The sequence below is a fragment of the Anthonomus grandis genome, chromosome 4 (assembly GCF_022605725.1).
Source record: "Anthonomus grandis grandis chromosome 4, icAntGran1.3, whole genome shotgun sequence".
NCBI lineage: Eukaryota > Metazoa > Arthropoda > Insecta > Coleoptera > Curculionidae > Anthonomus > Anthonomus grandis.
The window spans coordinates 28477083-28492669 of record NC_065549.1 but is presented as its reverse complement, the minus strand read 5'-3'; the positions used below and the strand labels follow the sequence as shown (position 1 = coordinate 28492669).

Sequence of the window (15587 nt, the reverse complement as noted above, 5' to 3'; positions counted from 1 at the left end):
GTTGGTTATCCTGCGAGATCTGTCTCACACTGGATAACCAACCTAACAGAACTCTTGTTCTAGCTATCTTTCCAACTCTTAGGTGGTCTTCCCAGCGGTTTTCACGTCTTTAGCGATGTAGTCTTTCTGGATCCATTCTAGTCTCGATATCATAGATTAGCACCGATATAATACAGGAAGGAATGGACTGACTCTTAATATATCCAGCATATCGGTAAACTGTATTTTGTCGCACGCTTTTGTTAGGTAAATCATACATTAGCAGGGTAGCTCGATAATTCGATCGCCTTCTCTTACTTACCTCCGAGTAAACAGGGCTTCAGTTGTCGATCTGGCTTCCGAAATCCGTGTTGTTCATCTTGTTTGATGGTGTGTCCTATATTCTGTGAATGTTTTGACAATGCTAGTGAGCAGTTCCATAGTGGTGCAAATCAGAGTTATGCCTCTGTAGTTCCCCGGATTGCTTTTTGTCTCTTTTTAAAAATTGGTATGGTGATACTTTTCTTTACTAACACTGTGTTGGTATGCTGGATGTGGTTATTATTTTGTTGAACAATTCCGTTATTTTTTTTAGTTTTTTTACCTCCATATTTTGTGAGTGCATTGAGGAGGCCTTACACTCCCAGACTTTTTCTGTTTTTCAAGTTTTTAATTTTCACACTAACTTCCTCCTCTGTAACGTTTATCTAATGAGATAGAGTGATCCCTTGATTTATTTTGTATAATCAGTGTTGTCATATACTTTCTAAAATATGTTTCCCGCTCGTTCAGGGGAACCTAGAGTTATTCGTTTACGGGTGTTTTTGAGCTTCTTTCAAACATTCCTCTGGCTTCCATAAAGATCGTGTTATCGATATACAGGGTGTTCCTTAAATATATGCTAATATTTAAGGGGGTGATTCCTGGACTCATTTTACGAAGAAAAGTTCCTATGAACATAAGTTAATATGTCCTAAACATTCAGAGATTGGAGGGACACAAAATTAATGGTCTCAGATTATGGTTATTTTTTAAAAAACTATTACACGTGTTTCGCCCTAAGGCATCATCAGATCGGTAAGGCTATTTGTTTAACACCACAAATATTTAAAATAAAACAAAAAATAAATACATAAAAAAATATTGCAGACACATTAAATCCGGTTTCAAAGCTTAATAAAATAAAAAACTTTTTGAATTTTTTGAATATGTCCTAACGTCTTAACTTTTGTGATACAGGGTGTTAAAGTTTAAAAAAAAATCAGTTTTTTTAATTATAAAAACTTAACTTAACAAAAAACTTAAACAATATTGTAGACCTTTTTGATGTGCAAAAAAAATATTTACAGGTCTTCTATTGAATATTTTTAGTGAAAAAAAATACTACGCCACTGCTTTTTCTTAAACTAAAAATTATTTTTAAAATCTTCAAACCCTTTTTAGCAAATTTGACATCTTGTTTTTTTTTCGTCCGACGCATGGTTTTCGCTTAAAAAAATGAAAATAATTTTACTTCCCTAAAAATGTGATGCCGTGTGAAAATGTTTGTTCGTCGATTGCAAGCAAATTAAGGCATCAGATTTATTACACGGAGTATGAAAAGTTAAAAAATTTAAATAATTTAAGAAATATCATGTTTTTAACGCGTTTAAAAAGTAAATGGGAGTAAAAAAATAGCGCGTCTTTATTTACCGCAAATAAAGTCGCGGAGTCGCCAATGCATGTTTCTTATTGCTGTGATTTTAAATGTCAAATTGTTACATTTCGTTTCCACGGTATTTTTCTGAATATCAGTAATGGCAAATTATACCAATGAAGAAAAAAGGCAGCAATCCATTTCAGATATGGCCTCTAACACAACAGAAGCCAGACGTAATTATCAAGAAAGGTATCCGAATCGTGTCTTACCAGATAGCCGTATCTTTTTAAATATTCATCGTAGACTTCGGGAAACTGGTTGTTTCAAGAAAGGTACTTCGGAAGGTAGACCTCGAACTGTCAGAACATCTGAAATTGAGAACGCGGTAGCACCGCGTTCAAGCAATCGACGAACACCCTAAGACGAGTACGGAGAAGATCGTTAGAACTCTGCATATCTGTCATCAAATTGTTTGGCGCATTTTGGTTGATTTTTTATTATACCCATTCCATATTTTAAGAGTGCGGGCATTACTTCCCGGAGATTTTCCGCAGCGAGTGAACTTCTGTCAGTGGCATCTCCAGAATATTATACAAATTTTTTATTTATTATACAACATCAATTTTCGGTTTGGGCAGGAACTATTGGTGATTAGCTGATAGGCCCATTTTTTCTACCAGGGCGCCTTGATGGTCGGTCATATTTACAGTTTCTCGAAAAAGAACTGCCTGGGCTGCTTGAAGATGTGCCACTTCTGTTAAGAAATTGAATATGGTACATGCACGACGTTGCCCCTGTTCATTTTAGTTTAATTGCCCGATGGATCGGTCGCGGAGGACCACAACAATGGCCAGCAAGGTCCCTCGATCTCAATAGCTTAGATTTCTTTTTATGGGGGCACATTAAAGCTCTAGTTTATAAAACTCCCGTAAATACTCCAGAAGATTTAGAAGACCGAATAGTTGCCTCGTGTCAAGCTACGGAATACGCCGGCAATATTTGAACGTGTGCGTAATTCCATGCATAGACAAGCGGAAGCATGCCTACTTAGTGAAGGTGGCCATTTTCAACAATTTTTGTAATCAGTGTAATTAAGATAAAATACATTTGAGCCGTTCATTTCAGCTTAGTTTCATAAAATTAAATAAAACTCGTTTTTTGCACTTATAACCCTGTGATTTTCAAAGTAAAATTAGGTAGGTATTTCTGAACTAATTGCAAATTGATATTATTCATACTTAATAGCTCAAAAAAGGAAAAAAATTAATGGTATTTAACAGCAACAACTTACCTTTTAAGACAACAGCTATTGCCATCATCGATGTTTATGTATAAAAACGTCATTTATTCATGCATAACTAGATAAGGAAAAATTTGACATTTAAAATCACAGCTCGTTGCCCATAGCAACGAGCAATAAGAAACATCCATGTAAATATCTAGACCATTGTTCCGGAAGATTCGCTAACCTTTCACGTGTCTCCAAAGATGTCGCGCGAATGGGTTTTAAAATATGACCCTGAGAAAAATGTGATAAAGGCTTAAGATCGTCATTCATATACTAGTCAATTTCTTTGTAATAGTCAGTATAAAAACATATACACTATCGGCAGAAAGTGTAAAAACATTTAAAATATTGTATAATTTTTAGATGTATAACATTTATTTTCCTACCGAGCTCTAATATCAAATCTCTTTGTAATGTTTTTTGTTTTGTTGCCAATAAATATTGAAATACTCGCCTTTTTTATAAATAATTTTATGATTTAGCAGAGGTAAAAAGTGAAGAAACATTCCTGTCTCATCTCTTTGTTTTCTTTAATTTTGCAAATTGTATGACTCAAATTGAGTTAAGTTAAACCTAGATTGTATCTTATATATCGGTTTAAAAATGCCCCACGGATACAGATTATCGGAAGGTGTAAAAAAAATAATTGTTGACAAATTTAATCGTGGGCAAAAGCAAGCTAAAGATTTAAATCTTAATAGATCAATTATAAGCAAGGTTATTTCCTTTTGGAAGATTAGAAAAACTATAAAAAGCCTCCCCAAGATCAGAAGGCCCAAAAACTAATGATGCTAAAGATAGAAAAATTAAGAGGTTTGTAACCAGTAACCCATTTGCTTTTCACCTAGTAGTGTTAAACAAGAATTACCCGAAATTTTACTCTCAATTCGAAGCATTCGGTATCGCCTTAGTGAAATGGGACTGTATGAGCGGCGTCCAGCAAAGAAACCTTTTATTTCAACTAGGAACAGGGCTGTTAGACTACAGTTTGCAAGAGATCATCTATCATAGACCGTGAAAAAATGAAAAATGTTTTATTTTTGGATGAGAGTAAATTCAATTTGTTTGGATCCATTGGTGTAAAGTGAGTATGACGTCCGAAGAGTTGTAGCCTTAATCCTAAATACACTTTGCCCACTATAAAACATGGCGGCGGAAATGTTATGGTGTGGGAGTGTTTTTCAGGAAGAGGTGTTGGTCCATTAGTGCGTGTAGAAGGTAAAATGGATCATTTTGAATATCTGCGCATTCTTGAGCAGCAAATGCTTCCACATGCTGAAGACAACATGCCATTATTGTGGACGTTTCAACACGATAACGATCCAAAACATACCTCAGTACTTGTGAAACAGTTGTTAGCTAGCAATAAAGTTAATGTCATGAGGTGGCCTGCTCAAAGCCCGGATATTAATCCTATAGAAAATCTTCGGGAAGAATTGGATCGACGTCTACGACAAAAGAACAAGGCTAAATTCAGAAACCAGGATGAATTATTTCAAGAATTAAATAAAATAAGTCCAGAATATATTAACAAACTAATGCTGTCACTGAATTTTAGGTGTATAGAAGTTATTAACACTAATGGGTTTCCAACCCGATATTAATTGTACTCTATGGAAAAATTTAATAAAAAAATTGTTTTTCCACTTTTTGCCTTTTATTAAAATATAAAATTATAAATTTTCCGCTTGGAACCCTTTAAAATGTAAAAAACTTGTGCCCCATTAAAGTTATTTTGTAAATAAGAACAAAATATTACAAAAAAAATTACAAAAATGTGTTTGTTTCTCCACTTTTTGCGGATAGGGTACATCATCTGCAAATATTACATTTTAAAAAAGTTTCATAAAAGTATAAAGACTGAAAAAACACTGAAAGCTGTGGCTGCTCTATCTTAAAATGTATTATTTGAAAATATGGATTAATATATATTTGTTTAAAATTACTTAATAAGTGAAAATGATTTAGCACTGACTCCATAATACTGCAACAACTAAAATCTCAGTAGGGTACCGAACGGTTTTGAAAAATCTAACAATAATGAAATTTCAATCATTTTCTTATCATTGAAATAATACATAATACATTTGTTAAGGCTATACATTTATTGTTTATATACCTAGTTGGATCTTTTTTAACAATTTTTGAGAAAGAAAGGAGGATACTTTGATTTAATATTTAAGAAAGATTAGATATTTTTAGGGAGATGTTCTAGTTGTCTGGAAAATAGTTAGCATATGGAAAAAATATAAAACCTTAGGTTCCATAATAAAATTCGTTGTAATTTTATTTCTTTTTTTATTTTCTTTACATTACTTACTGATACCAATTAATTATTATCTTTAATTTTTTCAGAGTTGTTTGGAGCACCAAACAAATTGCAATTGCAATACGTAGGTTAATCTACACCAAAATACACAGAAAAGCTATTTGTGTCCCCGTATTAAAATCCGTATGCTATATTTTTCCTTTACTATTAAAAGGTAAGTATTTCAATAATTATTTTTCCAAATTTTTTATTACTTAGGATTTATATTATTTATTTATAACAAGTACAATTATGGTAAAATGAAAATTGTAATTTTATTATTTAAAAAAAAAATAAAAAAAACAATAATAACAAATAGGTTGTTGACGTGGAATCAACCCCTGGGGCGTATATCCAATACCAATTTTAAACCTTTTATTCCCCGATGATGGACACCACTATATCCGAAGCATGTAGGGAATTTTAAATAACTAAATGCTTAATAAATAACTGGAGGGAGACAGGATTTTCATTTTACCTTAACCTACGTCTCCACTACAAGTATGGATTAGGTCTTCACTCAAAAGTACAATTATGCGCACTTCTGACTAAAGCTGATTCTGATGAACTGAGGTTCTTTCGTAATTCTAGCTGTCACAATTTCACAAAATTCAATTCTTCTGTCGGGGTCATAGTCAATAAATTCTTGAAAAATTTCATTTTATAGGAATAAAATGTATGTAATTTAAACATTTTTCTTTCGTAATGATACTGAAAAAGATGCATACATGCAAAAATGCAGAAATAAATTTTGTGGTCTTTTTTGTATCTTTCATGTATGTGAAATCTGCGTCTTTTCCTTTTAAGCTCGCTGAATAAGGCAGGATCTCTTAGCTTGACTTTAGCAGTCGGCTGAATTAGTCTACGTACTGGGAAAATGCCAAAGAAGAAGTACCGGTTACGATACAGATGAAAAACAGGTTAACATCAAGTTGAAAATATAAAATAGGTGCAGTAGGAATTGCCAAGGAAGCTTAACAGAAGCTTCTATGTTCAAAGAAGCCTAAGGGGGAATGAATGTTAATCCCGCACACAATGATTTTTAAGTGGTTTTAAATGGTTCAAAAAAGAGCGCGAAACTAGCGATGGTTTCTAAGAGGGTCTCCCGAGGATCTCTTTACGCCAATGTCAAACACGGAGGGTTATTACAAAAATTGGTATATTAATCCGTGCTGATGATCGTCTGAATATACAAATATTCGATATTTGAAATCAGGAAACCTTCGACTTTCGGATTTCAGCGAACCAGAAAAGTGACCGATTTAGCGTTAACATTTCTAGTGATCACACAACATTGCCACTGATTGAGACTTAGGTTCGAGGTTAGAGAAGATAATGAATCGTGATTTTTTACTTATGATGCCGAGGCAAATGAATGAACAAAACGCCACAATGAGCAAATATAAATTCAAAACAATTACTATTGACTCTTATGACAATTGCTGGATCCCAGAGGGAAAAAATAGTCCATCAAAATTGCTACATTGAGGTTCTGAGAGTTCATGTTGGACCGTGTGAGAAGACTTGATTTGTGGGAGTCCTAGATCATTCACTATTAAAACATAGTTGCCTGTAAAAGCAAAGACTATATATTTCAATTTGAAATACGTAGACTTTGGTAAAAGCGTTCCTCGCAAAATAAGGCACCATCTTGTTGCAATGTCCACCCTACTTACCCGACCTTACCCTGTGTGGCTTTTTTCTATTGCTCGGGGTTAAATCTCTCAGCTCTGAAGGGGAAATGAAATTTGAGAATGAGAAGGAAAAGAAACAGACGGAGATTTTCAACGATGATCGATAATTTGTCTAAATTTATACAGAGAGATTATAAATTAATAAATTTGAATTGAATTTTTTTTGCTGCTTTCATCCGTTTTATTTAAATAAAGTTTGTTGTTTTGATTCATTATTTTCAATAATAACTTCTGTATTTTTAGGAACACCACAACAAAGAGTGAGAAAACTTTTGAACTTGGGAGCAGATTTGTTAAACTTCTTATCAATATTTAGACCTCTTCTAGATAAAATTCTATCTTTATCAAAGTCTCAATTAGTTTGGATATTGAGTTTGGCACCTCCCAATATAAAAATTGGATGTGTAAGATTTTGGCTATCAAAATGTACAGAAAACCATCTGTCAGATTTACAGGAAGCTGTCATTTCAACTCATTCCGAGAAATATCTTATAACTGCTGCATTAAGTGCCAAGAACTTAAATATATCAAATCTAAAAAGGTATTAATGTGTAATATGTAATGTTTAATGTGTATTCGTTGAGTATTAAAGCGATTAAGATATAGATTTTAAAAATACCATAAAAATATTCTAGTCAGCTTTATTAGTTACCAAAATATAGTGCATAAACGACTAGATAATGTTTTTTTGGTTGGTTTATTAGTGTTATAAATCTTTAATTGAAATATATTTCTTTTCAGATTAATTGGTTCTATAAAGAATTTGAACAGTCAAGCAGTGTATAATGAACTACCGAGCTTAATAGTCAGACATTTGGATAACCCTGAAGCAGTTAAAATTCTTGTTCATACTTGCTCTCGTGGAGTTCCCTCAAATCTAAACTTAGCTATAAAACTATATGAGCACATCAAAATGTCTCTTATTCTCTATCAAACAGAAGAAATACTGCTTACCAGTTGTTATTATATTTCCAATATGTTAAATTTCTACAAAAATGACGAAAACCTTAAGATGTTAGTTTGCTCGGATATTTTTTGGTTCCGATTTCCTATTAGTAAAATTCAAAAAGGGAAGGAAGAACTAGTTAAAGCTATATTGAAGCTGTTAAATACGATTGTAAAAAATCAGGTAACTATAGTCTTTTTCGATAATAAAAGTGCCAAAGGTGTCTTATTTTAAATCAGGTGTGAAGCCGCCAGATTGGTGAGACACCACATGGATTTTTAAATGGTTGATTCAAAGGCTCTTTCGATTATATTTAATAACCATTTAGCTTCAACTTCAATAATTCGTTTTTCCAACATTATTTATTTTTAGCCCAAAAGATCATGCATAAATGAAGTAGTACAGTTAAAGTTTTCAAATTTACTAAATAAATCCGAAGATATTATTGAAGAAAGCCTAATATTTATGCAACAATTATCTAAAGTGAGGTCACCAATAACTCTTGACGGAGATGACGTGCTTCAAATATTAGAAAGTTTGCACGATTTGGCTGATAATCCATTGTTTGCATCTATGGTCTACAAAAGTTTAATTGCATTGCTGAAATTAAACTTTCATATAATCAATTGTCCTTTATTAGCAATGTTAATTGAAGAAAGGTAATAATATATTTTAATATGTATATCCTTATATAATCTAATATGTCTACAAATACAGTTAGTTATAGATCGCTATAAAAAAGCAATATTTTACTGGCCTAGCGAGCAATTGATATTTTTTGTTTTTAAATTTCAATCTGAAACTATGAAATTACCGAGTATTGTGCACTTAAAGTGCCTTAAACTTTTTATAAATAACTAAGTTAAACTTTTTCGATTTCTTTTAGCAAAACTCTTATTCAATATAACTACAGAATCAGACTAATTCTTATTAAATTATCCCTGTTTCGGCAATGAATTTCCTTTTTTTCTATGGTCCTTTTAAACCATGAAGCTATAAATACACTTTTCATAGAACACGAAGGGATGTTAATTCTATAAAAATTCAAATTACTTTTAGTTTCTAAATATTGAGGTTTTTAAGGAAAAGTCAAGAAAAAAGCACTTTTATTTTTAGACGTCAAAATTCCAAGATAAATTGTGTTTCCTATTATTTTTACATCCATATATTAAGTTATTCCCGTTGATATTAAACAAATAGTTTAAATTCTTCAGGGTGTATTTGGTAAATTGAAAAACGTATTCAGAACAAGTTTTTGTGGATGATAAGTTCGTGCCAGAAGAGACTGATTATGAGAAAGACATACTGATCAAACAAGGGCAACAGAATCTATATATGATAGGTTTATTCACCGTCCGGCATTACCGAACACCAATACTACAGCCAACTAGTTAAGAAGTGAGCTTCACAATATTTATGGCGTTAGTGTCACTACTATGGAATAGTTTACATGAAAATAATTGTTATATCAGGCGTCCGGTTAGAGGTCCGATACCATCCCGTAGAAATCGCAGCAAAAAATTGAAGAGGAAAAAAGATGGTCCAAAGAACATAATTGGCAACAGCGTGAATAGGCATGCATTATTTTTACCGATGAATCGAGGTTTGGTTTACTTCCTGATTCAAGAAGGCTGAGTCTGTGGCAAACACCTGGCAATACGTTTCGCTTGCAAACCATTGATGAAGTTGAGCAATACCAAGGCAATGCTTTGATGGTCTGAGCTGTTTTTCGGAGCGAGTTTCGATAGGTTGTCGGATTAATCTGGTTGTTTTAAACATTGAAGCGTTTTTAGCAGCAAACGAAGAGCGGAGTTTATTGGTAAAAATATTCATAATTTTGATTTAGCTCAACCTAATTTGATTATCCTAAACTCGTTGAAGACAAGGAGATTGGGGAATCGAAAGGAAATAATCGCTAAGTCACATTGATTTATTTGGTCTTGGTTAGAGGACGTTATTCGGAAAATTTGTTTGAAACTTGATTCAATTTGATTAAATTAAATTCGAATATGCACGGTGATTTACAGATAGTGTTCCAAGTTTTAAGGGTACACAGGTGGAATCTCTAAAAATGTTAGTAAATTAATTTATATTTGTGACTTCTAAGTTGATCCTTGATTAGCTAGATGAATAATACTCAATATCTGCGCGCAGTTTGAAGTGTCACTACTTAATTGTGCGTTTCAGAGCGTTATTCAGATTCTCCTATCCTTTTTTTGGGCATCTTCTTATAGCAATAAAGGTACGTATTTTACAGAACTATCTTACCTTTTTTCTTTTTTTTTTAATTAAACTTCTTTGACTTATTTGCTAAGTCATTTATTTACCCATTTATTAACTACGCAAGTTCCAATTTAAAAACAAATTCTAAATAGGAGGAGGAATGAATTATACTTTTCAAAAATACGATAATCTTTTTAAGTATTTGTTTTTACAAAAATTAGTTTACATGAGTATTTTTGATTGTAGAAGAGCGAAAGCGCAGAAAAGTAGAAACTGCAGCAAGATATTGAAAGCTAGCCGGTAATAGCTTTAAAATATAAATAGTATAAGAATTAGTATCTTATGAAGTTTAGTAAGTTTAGGAAACATTACTCTGATACGGACACGAAAAGAAATTAACAGTCTACACTTAATGAAGAGAAGTTCTATGCACCACTATTGCAAATGCATCCATCTCACTTCATATTGGTGAAGTAGGATTGCCTCGTGAAATAGTAAAGGAACTCTTGAAATTAAATAAATTTCACCTATAGCCAACAAATTTCACCAATTTTGAGGAGTTATTGGAACGATATAAAAATTCAATTAGTAGTTAATTAGGATATTTTTGAAAGGGTTCGATTCGATTCGAAATCAAATTAGGTTAAATAATAAATGCATGGGTTTGTCAGGATCCTTCTTAAGACGAGAAGCAAAACAATACACACGTATTTTTGCTTATTGGCTTTTGCCAGGTCAGGCAACAAGAAATTAAAGGAAAAAAGACGAAAAGACATAAGGAGTTACAAACAGGAGAGAACAACAAATTTATGTAATCCGTTCTAGTACCTTATTAAAGATTAAGGACCCTTTCAATACTTAGGTTCTGCTTTCACTAGGAGTTGATTTAATTTTACTGAAAGGAAGGCAATAAAACATAACAAGTTTTTTCTAAATTTTTTTAAAGTGACTAAAATATTAACCTGCATAAAGTTAAATAATAATATGAACTCCTTCATTACTTATAACGTTTTATTTTAATTTTTTACTACTATATAACTTTTGCCGTTAGACCAAAGCAGTAAAAACCATTGCTTTTTTCTCCAAAGTTTTTGCGAACATGTTGCTCTTTTAGTGCCAGTAAAATTTGTCAAAGTTGCAAGATGCCAGATGGAAAAGTCGATATATTTATTGATAACATATTTAGCAGTTTAATAAAAGATTCATGTTTGATTGATGGAATAGTATATAGCAAGGACAATAGGACAATAATTTCTAACAAGTGTAACTACTTTCGACTCGGTGTTCGACTACTTTTACCTCATTATATGTACGCTTGAGGATAAATTTCCTGACAAAAGTTTTCAACAACAAGTGTTTAACTTAACAACGATTTATTTTTCTGCCCTACGTCCGAAAGTAACCCACCATTTTAATCCAGCTAGCTGGTTTCTATTGAACTCATCACTATTGATCATCATCATAGTCTTTTATGATGTTTTTTTCATTATTACCAAGTAGATTAATAATTATTTTTTGTCGAGATTTTTTTTGTTTTATTTTTAAAATATCGTTAAAAGATTTAAGTAATAAAATTTTTAAGTTAGATTTTGTGATAATATAATCAGACATTGATTTCTTATATTCTGTATTTGTATCAGAGTTAAAACTGTTCTTTTAGTCTCTAAAGTGCATAGATTGGTTATGGTATATAAAATAACATGTATACAGTAGTGGCCAAAAGTAGATAAACAAAGTATTATTTTCATATAATTGTTTAAAGATTTACCCACAGGTCCCCTAGATTTTTAATTATCGTTATTTGTAAGGCGGTCTATAAAAAGATACCAATAAATTTCAGTTAAATGTTTTGCTTGCTGTCAGATAAAGCAATAATATAAATATACCTGGTCAAAAGTAGATAGACAAAAACAATTTTGGAATTATTTTTTTGTCTAGATATTTATAAAATAAAATTAGTATAGTATTGCTTCTCTTTAACTTAAGGTGCAACATGCCACGCGGAATTAGATTCTCTCTTGATTTAAGACAACGCATTATTAATGCATATCGCGCTGGTGATCGTCAAATTGATATTGCTCGTAGATTTGATGTTAAAAGAAAAGGTGTTTGGGCAATTATTAAAAGATATGAAAAGACAGGATCATTAGAGCCAAAAAATAAATCTGGTCGACCAAAAAAAATGGACACTAGAGCTGTACGCAAATTAAAACAAATTAGCCAGAATAACCCTTTCATGACTTCTCGTCAAATTCAGATAGAATTACAGGCTCTAGGGATTTGTAATGTGTCCTCAAGGACTGTAAGACGAAGGTTGGTAGAAGAGAATCTATTTGCACGTAGGCCAGTAAAAAAACAATTGCCTTCAAAAAATAATCGCTTAGCCGGATTGGAATTTGCTTGTCAGCATATACACTGGACAAAGCATGAATGGAAACGTGTTTGCTGGAGCGCCGAATCGAAGTTTAATTTGTTTAATTCCGATTGAATTCAATATGTTAGACGTCCTTCTGGCCAGCGTTTGAATCCCAAGTACACAAAACCCACAGTTAACCATGGAGGTGGATCAGTGATGGTTTGGGGTTGCTTCTCAGATTATGGAATGGGCCCGTTACATCGCATAGAGGGCATAATGGACAGGTTTATGTACAGGGATATTCTCAGAGATATTATGTTGCCCTATGTCGAAGACAATTTACCATTGAGATTCTAATTCCAGCAAGATAATGACCCGAAGCATTCTTCCAAAATTATGAAGCAATTTTTCAAAGAAGAAAAAGTACCAGTTTTAAAATGGCCATCCCAGTCACCCGATCTTAATCCCATTGAAAATTAATGGGAAATTGTAGATCGTGATATTAGGGATACAAACAATTCAAATAAAGGTGAATTATTCGAACGGTTGCAACAGAAATGGAAAAATATTGGTTTTAAACTCATAGACAATCTTATTGAATCAATGCCACGTAAATTTCAGGCTATAATAGACAATAATGGGTATTTTACAAAATACTAATATTGTAGATGGTTTAGTCTGTAATTAAAAAAAAATACTTCGAAAAAAAGAGTATTGGTTATTTTTTAAAATTGTCTATCTACTTTTTTCCAGAATATATTTCTTATTATTTACCAAATTAGGTGATTGTTTCTAAAGAATGTTTTATTATTTTTATACATGTTTATGTTGCCCATAATATACTTAAATATCTTTATTATAGAATGTTTATTTCCTTTGATTAAAAAAAAAAACATTTGTCTATCTACTTTTGGCCATTACTTTATGTAATCAATAGATAGGTGTATTTATTTTCCGATATGGCGTCGAACTATAACATAAAACATTTGTTCTATTTTTTACTAATTCTATCCACACAGAACGAAATAATAGCAGGAGGTAATTAGTTAATACTAAATATTTAAATAAATTTTAGATGTTATTATTTAGAATATAAAAGAAGAAATCGATGTGAATACGTGAAATTGGTTTTACTTTGGATAAAAGTAATGCGGCTAAATCCTAACAAAGAACTCTGCAATCTTCCACAATCCTATGTTCTCTATTCATTTATTACAAGGGCAATGGAACTCAGTAAAGATACTGTAAGTATAGATGGAAAAATAATATAAGTTATATTTGATATTGCTATTTTTTCAGACACAACGTTATTTGAAATTTTTGGATACAATTTACAGCGATGAAAAAAAAAATCATAATAGTAATTTCTTGTTCCCCGTAAAAAAGAGTTGGAGATTTTAAAAAGACGTTAAAATATCTTTTTGTTAGTTAAAATATCTTTTTTATAGTTTAGTTCGTTAATTGCTTTTTTCTAAAATTGTTCATTGTGTTTTCATAGTTTAAGTGCGTTAAGTGCAAATCCCATAGCGAGCAGGCATATTTATTATAACCAAACTAGAATTTATATTGTTACCATTAATTTTGTACTCTTCATTCATGTAGCGGTTCAATAAGCTAACTAGTTAGTAAATGAGAGGTTTCAGGTCCGAATATTCTGAAACCGATGCCATCAATTTTTAAATTTTGCTCAAGAAAGAGAAAAAATCTAAAAAATTAGAAAAAAAGTCCCTTTTTTTGAAAAGATACTCGTTAAATTTGCACACGTGTAAAACGTAAAATTTTTTTCAACGAATATTTTAATTTTTTATATTTCTATAGAGTGAAAATTGACAAAGAAAGAATGCACTTGGTAGAAGTTTTAAGTTAAGAGTAAAGAACACATGGCGAAAATTTCAAAAACGATGCAATAAAAGAAATGAAATGCACATAACTTTAGTAGCTGTCATTTTTGTTTAAAATAATTTTTTAGGGCAAAATATAATGGAGATATTTTGAAATAAAATACGCAGCTTCTTCTCGATACTATTTTCGTAGTTTGCCTTTATTATAATATTAATAGGAACTAATACTCACAAAATTATTATACACTTAATATTCACAAAATTGTAATATTTGCGTATTGATTAAAACAGATATACAGGGTGACAATTCAATAATTTTTAATGTTACAACATGAAACATATATGAAATTAACAATGAAAAATACGGTTTTAATTTAATTAAGTAACGTTTTAATAAACAAAAAAAAAACAAAAAAAAGTAGGATACCATTGAAAAGGATTTTTTTAAGATATTTCAGATAATGTATCGTAATCAGGGGATTGCTATTATAAGTTGTAAAGCAGAGCCATTTACGGACAGTCCAATAGCTTTTTTAAAAAACGCTGGGGCTTTATTTACGAACTTAATAATCACTAAATCATCTTAATAGCTACTAGTACGCCTCTTTAAGAGGGGGTGGCACCAACCCTGAAACTTAAATGTGATGTCGAGTGATATGTCGTTGGAAAGATCTTAAATATTAAAAGAGTATAATGTAGAATCCAAAAATGCCTTAATATAGGTATAGTCTGTTAATTCTCATTTAAAATAACGAAGTTGATCTACTTCCGGTATAACTGACATTACATCTTGAAAATACTCGTATTTTAGCCGAGTTTAGTATCGATCATAATTTAGCCATCGACTTTAGTATATTGTCAAATTTTCAGATTTAATTATTTTAATTATCGTTTTCCCACAATAGATCGATGCGGTTCCTGGAGACACTCTGTATATAATTGATAATACTTTGAACTATCGATAAAAATGGCTCTTGTCACCTCTATTTTCCTGAAATTGGTAGTAGGGTTTGCTACTGGCTAGGAAAACCAATAAATCGCTTATTTATCTTCTTTTCTGCAACCATTCAAATAGATGATTAAAGTGTTTTTTTCTTTGAAACTATTGTACTAATTCTCGACATAATATTCGAATTTATTGGTTGGCTGACGTTGAGAGTTTAATTGCAAACGAATTAACATTATTTTAACTTAACTTTTAATCTTGTGCAATCATAAAAGATATAGAAAAAGATTTTGAGGATTGTAGCATGGATCTTTAAGGTTTTAATTATATTTTCTTACTACGGTATACAATAAATGTATAATTTTTT

The 15587-nt window shown here is 31.5% G+C and overlaps 1 protein-coding gene across 2 annotated transcripts in view; it reads left to right on the top strand.

Moving 5' to 3' along the window:
• LOC126734995 (uncharacterized) overlaps positions 1-14573 on the top strand; it is a 62807-nt gene extending 48234 nt beyond the window's left edge. For both annotated transcript variants that reach the window (XM_050438864.1, XM_050438863.1), the window contains exons 7-12: positions 5262-5389; positions 7152-7449; positions 7650-8037; positions 8227-8513; positions 13509-13677; positions 13733-14573. In XM_050438864.1, coding sequence (XP_050294821.1) covers positions 5262-5389; positions 7152-7449; positions 7650-8037; positions 8227-8513; positions 13509-13677; positions 13733-13834 — 1372 coding nt within the window. In that variant the 3' untranslated portion in view covers positions 13835-14573. The remainder of the gene's footprint in view (positions 1-5261; positions 5390-7151; positions 7450-7649; positions 8038-8226; positions 8514-13508; positions 13678-13732) is intronic.
• Positions 14574-15587: the final 1014 nt, after the last annotated feature.